The sequence below is a fragment of the Anas platyrhynchos genome, chromosome 3 (genome assembly GCF_047663525.1).
Source record: "Anas platyrhynchos isolate ZD024472 breed Pekin duck chromosome 3, IASCAAS_PekinDuck_T2T, whole genome shotgun sequence".
Classification (NCBI taxonomy): Eukaryota; Metazoa; Chordata; class Aves; order Anseriformes; family Anatidae; genus Anas; species Anas platyrhynchos.
In genome coordinates this window covers 73,104,588-73,115,163 of record NC_092589.1, presented here as the reverse complement: position 1 = coordinate 73,115,163, position 10,576 = coordinate 73,104,588, and the positions used below count along the sequence as shown (strand labels likewise).

Below are 10,576 nucleotides of genomic sequence, written 5' to 3'. Positions count from 1 at the left end.
TACCTATTATTTTAAATATTAAAAAAACCCTCAATGGTGAGTACACGTTTTTCAATCTAATGTAATCCTCTTAATACTCATAAGACTTAAATTGCATTTAAAACCAAAACCAACATTGCACAATCACATTTTAAAAAAAGAAGCAGCAACTGGCCTGTTCAAGGTATCCAGCCATGGGAAGTGCAGTGAGTAGTATTGGCTCCTTTTTGGGAGGGAGCTTACGTGGAAGCTTCAAATTCCAGTACTTCTCTGGTAGCCTAACCAGATAAAAAGTAAACACTTTAAAGTTGTATAAGACGTGACATGATTAAGGTTGAAAATGCAGTTAGTATATTCACCTCATAAACTTCAGAAGTTTTTCCTCAGTCTCAAAAACGTATACTTTATCTTGGTACATTACAGAGTACTCAATGTTGCCAGGCACCAAAGCTTCATATCTGAAGAGACAGAAAGAAAGTATTATGCTTGTGCAGTGCATACTCATCAGATACTGGGAGCCTTCTGGCAATTTAGCAATTTGTAGGAATTAAAAAAGCAGCGATCACATTGTCCATGCTTCCATCACATTACTGGCAGCTACAAGGGTCAAAATCTGAGTGAGCCCCTGCCTCAAAACCTGCTTATAAAGGGACTTTTATAGAGCCACTCCAGAGCTCCTCTAGTTAAAATGCAACCATGGTTGTTCAGAAGATTAACATGGGACAGCACAGAATTGACTCCTAAGATTGTACCTCAGTGAGGAATTCCTGCACACTGAGGAAATTGTTGGGGCTTTAAGGTGGCGATTTATGGATCTCTTAAAAGATTGTAATAGTTCAGTATTCCATCTACATAGGTTTTGTAGGATTTATTTGAACTTTTGAAGGGTTGTGGTAGGGAAAACTCAAACTACATCCAAACAGACTTCATCACAAAAGACAGTAAGCCAACACAGATCCTTGTGATTGGCTTAATACTCGTTCAGAAAGCTAAGCTTGCTGTCACCTTCAGTCAGCTTTGGCAAAATGGATCCCATGCATTTAATACACTTCCATTTAACTGTCAATTTAAGTAAATTGACATTACCCAAGATACATAAGGAGAAGTAATCCTGGGTTCAGAGAACTGATTACCTATGTATCTGTCCTTCTCAATCTTCAGTAGGTGATCATCTGGCCAACTTAAGTCTCCACTACATAAGTCTGCCTCAAAACCGTTAAGGGATTTTGGAGAGAAACCTAACACTCTTGCTTTTCTCACTTACAGATGTAGAGGAACTGCTGATTTTTGGGATGCTTCAAATATACCTCGTCTGGTTACTAGAAATACTCTAGACCATGCTGTAAAGGCAGGGAGTTGACAGGGAACTTTTCACCCTCAGAATAAAGACTAATGCAAAATCTTTTAACAGCTGAAGCAACAATGTTTTTAGTGCCCACTGCTGCAAGAAAACTAGTGGAGGAGAGGAGCAGAAGTCTGGAAAAGGCTGGTCTACAGTTTTCACACTATAGTGTAGTGCTGCTCCTTTCCAGACTGCACACTTGTGCTTCCTTCCTGTGGAAGCTGTAAGAAGATGGAAGAGAGGGACAATGCTGCATTTCTGAATTTTATTTTGAGGTGGAGTTATGACATGAATGGAACACAAATTCAGATGCAAGGGAAGTCTTCCAGGGTCCCCAAATTTAGACATTTTGTATTCATTTTACTTTCTATGCAAGGTTGTCCAGATTCAGTCTGAAACCTGTAGTCATATGAGTTTCAGAAGGTTATTTTGCATAGATTTGCAAGGCCACAGGCACAATGTAGAGGGTTGTGATCAGTTTTTCTTTAATAACATTTGGAGTTTGGAAAAAGTACTTTGAAAGCATTTCATCATTAATGTGTTAATATAGGATACTTTGTAATTCAAGTTATAAAAACAGGAATGATATACCTCTGTTTTCCATCCAGGTAAGTGACTGGACAGTATCCCTGTATTTCAGCACTTTTGGGGAATAAGGCCTTCACTTCTGCTGCTGTTAGTCTTTTTGGTAGCATGTCTGGGGGTGGAAGAGGGTAAGGTGCCAGTGGTGGCACATACACTTCTGGTCTGCTCAAGAATTTCTGTAAAGGGAGAATTTAAATGTTTGTATAATGAAAGAAGGACTGAAAGACTGTTAGTCAAACTCCAGAGGACTGGCTCATGAAATTTAGATACTTGTTTCTTCTACAACACCTCTTAGTGTTCTGGCACTGCTGCTACAGTTGGGTAAGTCATTTCTTTTCCAACCCACTCTCAGTTGAAATCATCACTATCCACCCACCATCCATCACTATCCATTGCTATCACTGGGGCTTCTTACCCCCAGCTCCCTCCAAAACAGATGGAGAGCGGAGGAAATGGTTACTTTAAAATGAATTTTTCATCTATGACAATTTGTAAGAAGAGCACTGGTTTGAACTGGCTCTCAGCTGCATTTCATCTGACTGTACATTTGATAGCAAAGTATACAGACCAAAAGTGAGAATACTAGTAATAGTAGCCTAATTCAAATAACCTATTGCTTGTTTCTGTACAGAATCAAAGAATCCAGGCAGCATTTCCTTCCCCTGTAGTCCCCTCCCCACAAGCATTTTGACACTTACCTCCAGTTCTTCCTGTGAAGCCATTTTGTAATAGTGTCCTCGAAACTCTGCAGCAAACTGCAGTGATGCTGTGCTAGAGCAGTCAACCAGTTCACCCTTCTCTGCAAGGCTGACGGGACAGTACTGCCCAAACTCCCCCAGCCGACCCTGCAGCTCTTCAGGGGTGATACATAAATCAGCAATGCTGGCTGCTTTGCCTGTTAATAAAAATTAATGTTTTGCTAATGAAGGACAGAAATGTAAAGCATTTCTATGTAGAAGCGTTACAGTTTAGAAAATGTTCCAGATTATTACGTGAAAATGATATCAAATAATGAGAATCGAAATAGCAATTTTTATAGATTGATACTAAAATGAAGTTGCAATCCATTTTATAAATTAGTTTTAATGACACTTTCCTAGCACTTCCTTTTCTTTACTCAAGAAATCCAATAATCATTAGTTATGTGGGATACTCTGCATGCTTAGCTTACTAGTGTGTTTTCCCTGGGACAATTTTATTTATTTTTTAATCCCTTGTGTTGCTAAGGCATACTTCAGCTATTATATTTCTTAACATTGGTGGAAAAAAAGTGCAAGATGTGAGGAAAGCTTCCCATTTATTCATCTGTATCTTGCAAATGTATCTGTATCTTGCTAGTCTATCTGGATGAAATCTATTCAAAATCTTGAATAAAATGCTATATAAAACCCAGGTTATTTAAGAACTCTGCTTTTCAAACTTCATGAGACTTCAGACTGAAATTTGTAAGGAGAGTGCAGCCACAGAGCTGTAAAAGTTAAAACCAAAAGGAAGGTATGAGATAAGGAAGAGACACGTTTGTGCTTTAGAGAAATCCCTGTTAAACTGTACAGACGTATTTGAAGGGCAGATTTAATCCTGACCTACGCTGACACACACAAATTCAAGTGGGAGCTTTCCCATTTCATGCTTTTCATCCCTCAATTCAGAAATTAACTCAAATGGACATTTAACCTTAATTCTGAATTTATAATTAACATTTTCCCCTTCATTCCTAATTCCTCCACTGACATTTCTGTGAATCTGCAAGTCATATTTTCCCTTGTGTATTTTGGGGTACCCTTTGTGATTTTCTGTTATCACTCAAAGTTGAGAGATCTGCCCTGGACTTCAAGACCTCTGACTTCTTTCAGCTGTATTCTGCTACCCTGTTCTTTGGGAAGATGGCTGCAGACTATTGGCAAAGGCATAGCTGGTTTTGCCTTTTCTGTCTTCAAGAGGTCTCTTCAAGCTCTCTCCAGATGAGATCAAAGAATCAGGAATTAGGTTTATTCAAAGCAAGTTGGAGTTGAATATAAATGCACTCATTACGTTACAGCTTGTAAAAGAAATTAATATTATTCTGAACAACTTTTTTTCTTTTACCTTCTTTTATTCTTTCCAGGTATATCTGTATTTCTTTAACAACCACTTGAACTTCCTGCAGTACTTTGTTCCATATCCACCACTTGCTCTGAGTGGCATCAACCATGCACCAGTTCTGGTGCTCCTTCTTATAGTAGGTCCTGATTGCATCAATGTGCTGTTTATAGCAGGAATTTTTAATTGCTAGAATCTGTGAGCTGTCGTGTACAGGGTAGGAAGGTCTGAAGACAACAAAAAAAGCACTGACTTAATATGAGTCTGAAGATTAGATCATTTTATTGAATGTTTGATGTAAATTCTAGAGTTCATTTTAAATCCTTTTTAAAAATCCTGCTTTTCTGAATCAATAGAATGTACTAGAGAAACATAGATTTGTTATTAGGAATGATACCAGTTCCATATGGAAAGTAGTATCATAGAATCATAGAATGCATTATATGCTTCTGACCAAGTAGTTATATTCAGAAACAAAGAACAAAAAAAAATGTTATTAATTTCCCAAATAGAATTCAATATTTTGTAAAGGTTTTGGATTGTGTCAGCACATACTAGCCAGCACACACACAATCTATATACCATAAAATACCCTAAAATACCCTAAACAAAATGTTATGGGAGTATTAGAATGAAGGTAAGTAGTTCATTGAAAAACAGGCTTAATTCCGAATTACACTGTTGTTTGAAATTGAGAAGTTTTCAAAACATATCCAAGGATTGTGACTACTATCCGTAATATTTACATATACATAAATGAAAATAATCCATTTGACCTCTAAAACATTATGCAAGACCAGAAGAGAGATTTTCACTATAACATAGAAGCTTTTACTATTCTGGTTCTAAATGTAAATGAGTCAAAAAAAAAAAAAGGAACTTCTGTTTTAACAGTATTCATTTCTCTATATCTGATGTTGTACATTTATTTGTATTTAAACCTATAAATGTAATTAGTTCGGTATTTAGAGTCAAGAAGGTATTTAGAGTTTAAAGTAAATGCTTTCAAAGAGAAGCATTAATTTAATTTTTTGCTATGCAAATTGTCTTTAGGCTTTCAGTAAACAATTAAGTGTTGTACTGATTACTTGATAAAATGAAAGAGAGAAAATGAAAGAGACATGCAATAATGCTCTAAGATAGCTGGAACTTCTTAGAAATTCTTCCCCTGATGAGAACCAGGTTCTTATACAATTTAATTTCAAGGTGAATGTTCTGTTCTTTTTAACTCTCTGTTGGTTTATAAACTACTTAGTGGTCTTCCTCAAAAACATCCAATAGGTCTTTAAACAGAATATTTAACTCATAAAAACAAGCGAGAGAGATTAATTGTAAGATTTAGATGAGTAACTCATGAACCGTATGCTATTAAAGTATACATTATTTCTATCCTTTTTAAAAATAACTACAATAAAGACTTAAAGAAATGATCAATAATAAACTTCAGCAGCAGAGTGGACTAGTAAATTTTTTGATACACAATTTCATTAAAATCTATTAAATTAAGCAGTAGGTGCATGCCATTGCATACCAATATCCTCAGCCATGCACTCTGGGGATCTGTCCAGAGAGTGCCACAGATTTCTTTGACAACTTATATCTTCATTTTTGTTCTATGGAAATCAAAGATTGTCAAGGGCCTTATGCCCATGTCTGTTCATATATGGAGTTTGGAGGCAGCTGGATTATGCAGCAGTGCAGCCTCTCATAATACAGCACTGAGGCACATACATAGAAAGAGATGACAATATTATGTGTATAAAAATATCAGGGAGCATCACTACCTATTCGTGCTTTCTTTGTCCGACAGAGCTCTTCTGAACACTTCCTTTGCATCCATTTCTAATTCAAAGATTTTCACTGGAATTATCCTAGCTGATTCCAGGAGCTTTACTTGTTTTCTTGTTACAGGGTACCCATCAATAACAACTCTGCATACAAACAGAAACAAAGACAGTTTTTCTAGGAAACAAGTTCCTAATTAACCATTAAGACTACCTGTATTCCCAGTACATTCTCAACAGAGACAAAAGTCTACTCCTATGCCATCAACCCTGGCTTGACAGACACAGTCTTCTTTCTGAAGAACTTACAATCATATTAAAATTTAAAAAAATCAAGTAGCTAAAATTAGAAATAGTAACGAGTAAAGGAAATATACGAGGGGCAAAAGGTATAGAAATGTAAGTGGACATACAAATGATTGGAGTTTTAAATTCTGACACATTAGTCTTCCAGAAACATAATTTTAACTATGTGAAAACTCCATATGAATTGGGAGAATTAGTTTTCAAGATGAAAAATAAATTGATTTACAATATTTGAGTTTCTCTCTCTCTTTTTTTTTTTTTTTTTAATCCTATTGAAGAAGAAATGCTTCTTCAGAAATGCTTCTTCATATTAGAAATGCTTTATATATGCTGGGCATATATAAACACTGGGGCATAACCTACTGAAACAGTATTCCAGTATTTAGCATGATAGAAAAGCTGAAAAAATTCTGATCTCAAGCTGAAATAATTTTCAGAGATTAATCTGAAATGGCCTTTTCCTGTAACAATTCTTCTTTTGAGAGAGTTGAATTTCATTAAATCATGATCATGAAGTGAAAAGCTTTTTAGGTCTGCCCATCTTGGACAGTGTTTCAGTGGTGGGAAAAAAACTTGGAAATCTGGATCATGTAAGAAATTAGCTGGAAATAATTACTGGTTTATGTTCCTCCTTAGTAAGTTAACTCTTAACAAAACTAGAAAAAAAAAAAAAAAAAAGGAACACTGAACTACCAGTCTGCTTGACCAGAGAGAATCAGGTGTCCAAGTTTTTACTGCAGTTGGTAATAAGAGAGAGAAAATGGCAGTTTTCAATGTATAATAGAAAGTATTGGCTTGTTGGCTGAAGAAAAAGGTAACATAAAACATATGACTTTGATTTGATGGAATAAGCTGACTTGAAAATTGCAGAAAATTATGTTTTGGGCTGGTTTTCCTGAGTAATGTGAAGAATTGCATTTTGGACAGGTTATTTTCTTAATGCATCTGATGTGTTTTAGTGAAATGGTTTTACAGTGATAGTGTGGAAATCACTGCCTCTGGAGGAACTGTCATGTCTTGAAAAAACCCCTAAAGAAGAAGCCCAAAAAAGACTCTTACCCAGTGCTCATACATACACGATCCATCAGAGCCACATCCAGGGCCTGGATGGCCAGTTCGTCAGGTACAGTCAGTCCTTTGTGAAGGTGCCACTTTAACTGAAGTCCCAATGCGCTCTCGGGCTGATTGTTTATCACTAGCCGTATGGCATCTCCTATACTCAGCCGCATCAGCCCATATACACTTGCAAATTTCCTGGCAACTGTAAAACATTTTGATTTCAACAACCAACTTTTACATAAGCAACATCACAGCCTAGCAGTCTGTTAAAGTATGTCCTTAGTGTTACAAGCTATGTGCTCGTTCCCTGGGTCATCTGCAATGCGTAATCTTGGTAAGCAGTCACCTAACCCCAATTAGCTCTCTAAAGGACCCAGACCTTTGTGTATGTGCAAGGTGTGTCCAGGGCACACTTTAGCTCAATTTAGCTCAAACCTCTGCAGCCATAGTCAATTTTATTCAAAAATATCTTTGAAAATACACTTCTGTTATTGCCCCTTTTACAGAACAGTCTAGCAGTTCCAGTTCACTAACTTCGTAAGAAGCTGCAATAAAATTAAGATGGATAATCTGTAAGTACGTGACTATAAAATGATACACTATAGAATATAACTAAAGGTTTCTATGCCCAATAAAAAGAGCAGGAAGACCAACAATATTAGAGATTTATGGCTTTTTTAATAGCAGTAATGATAGACACAGCGTCACTCATTAGATAATTTTTTGCTTTATAGGTAATAGTGTCTCCTACCTGTAGTCTTCCCAGATTTTGGAGGTCCCACAATTGCAATCTTAACTGGCACAGGTGGTTTAGGTTTTGGCTGACAAATATATTTGATGGGATTTTTCATAAATGTTTCTTTATTTGCTTTACTTGAAAAGAAATAAATATATTGTCGATGGATTACAGGAAAGAGTGTGTTTTCAGGGCTTTGTGCTGGCTTGATTACCTCTCCTTCACTTAGCTGTAGAATACACAAAATGGGAAGCAACTGATTAGGTTTGGCATAGCCCCCTCTCCCTTTATCCTACAAAAGTGGTTTTACAGGCAGGTTGAGAAATATTACTTGGTTGAGATAAAACATCAAAGTATTCTGAAATATATACAGGCAGACATAATATTTTGTATGAGTCTGTGGTATTTTTGTATGTAATTGTACAAAAAGATGAAATAAACACTGAAGAGAGAAAGAATATTCACTGTTTCCAGTAGGTGGTACCGTAACACTTTCTGTCCGTCAGCAGAGTGTAATCAGAGGTATAACGTGTAACAATTTTTTTGTCTTTTTTTTTTTTTTTTTTTTTTTAATTTTCAAAGAATTTACGCCATTTCTATTAAGGATAAAAATATTCCTCTGTAAATTAAAAACAAAACACAAACAACACTTATCTGCCTGACAGTAGAGGATACACTTAGAATGTTGTACTCAGGAGAAGTCACTTCCAAAAGAAGAAAACAGAAATGAACATCAATATTTAAATTGTGGTGAAATGTAAAACCACAGTGAAGCAAGCCAAAAAAGCTTTTGGTAAAATAAATACACTGCTGATGGAACCTTTTCAAATACATCAGGTTACCTACTAGAAAGTCTGTAGTGCTGATGGCTAATTGAGTAGTAAGACGAAGCAATGGTAGAAATGGTCATTGCAGGAACACTAAATTAATTTCTTGCAGCACTGTTCACTAAGGAAGAATTTAGTCATGTCCCTGTTAGAGCCTTCCTTGAGGAACTGCCTTAAAGTGTCAAAAATTGTTTTAGAACAAACTGGAGACGTTTGTAGGGAAAACTGCAGAGACCAGATGGTATTCATGTTACAGCTCTATGGGGATGCAGAAGTGAAATTGTTACTGACTGATGTATAACCTATTGCTTACGTTGGTTCCTTCAACAAAAAAGTAATGTGGAAAAATTGATAATTATTTTAAAAGACCTCTAGGATGCCTCCCGGCAACCACAGTCCAGTACATCTGTCCCTGTTGAAGACAATCTGCTTGATACAGTAAGATAAGGGACTGTTTGCTGCATGGCATTACCTTGCCAGACCCTGGACTAATTCTTAGGTTCTTGTTCTCACAAGAAGTCATTTCAGAGTATTTGCCCTCAATTTATAAGATGCCAGGAGTCTGATCTACTGTATATTTGCTCACACTCCTCTCTCAGCTCATCATTTTTCTTCTCTGGGTATCTAATCAGTTGCATAACTACTTCCCCCTATCAATTTAGTTTAAAAGTAATTGTCATATGCTCTATTTGCCCTTCTTCGAAAACCCTCCAGTCTGTAATCAATTTCATTATTTCTATAATATCCTAAAATACCCTTAAAATGATCTTATTTTCCTTTCATTATTGTGAGCATGTACATTTCCTACTGTCAGCACACTCCTCTGATTTCATCTAATGGCTTTCTAGGACTTTCTTCCAACTGATTTTTTTTTCTTAGTTGGTAAAAAAAACAACACACAAAACACACAAAACACTTCAGCATAAATGAAGGATTTGAAGAAATGGAATAGCAAAACTGTAGTGACTTTAATAGGACAAAGCTCAAGTCCTAGCATTTAGGGACTAATAAGAATTTCATATATTAAGCTGGGATTCAGTAACTGGAAATGACAGAATTCTGAGAAGACATATCTACTTCTATTAGCCAGTCATTTAGATTATTAGATGCCAATTTGATGCAGCCATGGAAAAGGCAGCTCTGATCCTAACACACTTTAAGTATTTTGATTCTCTAAAGTCCTAATCAGATCTGATCTATGTACAGTTCTAGTTACCAAGATTAAAAAAGGAAAAACATGATCCGGAGGAGGTGAAAACAAAGACTAGCATGATTTCTGTGCAAAAAGAAAAAAATAATTAGCATAGTGAAATGAAGGCCAAATGTATGTTTCCTTCAGAAACTTTCTGCTTTCTATTTCTTGTTTGCTGTTGTAGTTTTATTATTTATCAGCCCTCCTTTTTATTTCTGATTTACTCACAATCCAACTTGCTTTTATTTCTAGCATTAAAAAAACACATGTATTACCCACTAACATTTTGTTTGTTATCTATAAAAATCTATAAGCCCACAGAGATAAATATGAGTACATTCTGACCTCAACTTTCCAGACTGCTGGTAAAATAGGAAATCAGATTTACTGTTCTTCAAAATTCATGCATATTGACAACAAAGAATTATTGCTGATGAGTGACATATATTTAACATGTGTTGGTTTACTTTTTTGCTACTGCAAGTGTTGATGGCCACCTACACGACTTCTTGCAAATTCAACCCCCAAATTTTTCCAGCTTGTTTTCACTGCTTCTAGAAGGCTCTAATATCTTTGTTGTTCTACATTTCATGGGTCATTACCAATTAGGCATTTCTTCCTGACTCAGTGCCACCTTTAAACTGCATCAGTAGTGCCAGTGTAACAAATTTTAATAAATACCTCTCA

The 10,576-nt window shown here is 36.0% G+C and overlaps 1 protein-coding gene across 1 annotated transcript in view; it reads right to left on the bottom strand.

Moving 5' to 3' along the window:
- AK9 (adenylate kinase 9) overlaps nt 1-10,576 on the bottom strand; it is a 67,504-nt gene that overhangs the window by 3,586 nt on the left and 53,342 nt on the right. Inside the window, exons 31-38 of the mRNA XM_038175820.2 lie at nt 7,886-8,099; nt 7,135-7,336; nt 5,770-5,916; nt 3,992-4,212; nt 2,605-2,801; nt 1,913-2,082; nt 339-437; nt 155-257 (exon numbers count right to left, since the gene is read on the bottom strand). Of these exons, the coding sequence (XP_038031748.1) occupies nt 155-257; nt 339-437; nt 1,913-2,082; nt 2,605-2,801; nt 3,992-4,212; nt 5,770-5,916; nt 7,135-7,336; nt 7,886-8,099 (1,353 nt within the window). The remainder of the gene's footprint in view (nt 1-154; nt 258-338; nt 438-1,912; nt 2,083-2,604; nt 2,802-3,991; nt 4,213-5,769; nt 5,917-7,134; nt 7,337-7,885; nt 8,100-10,576) is intronic.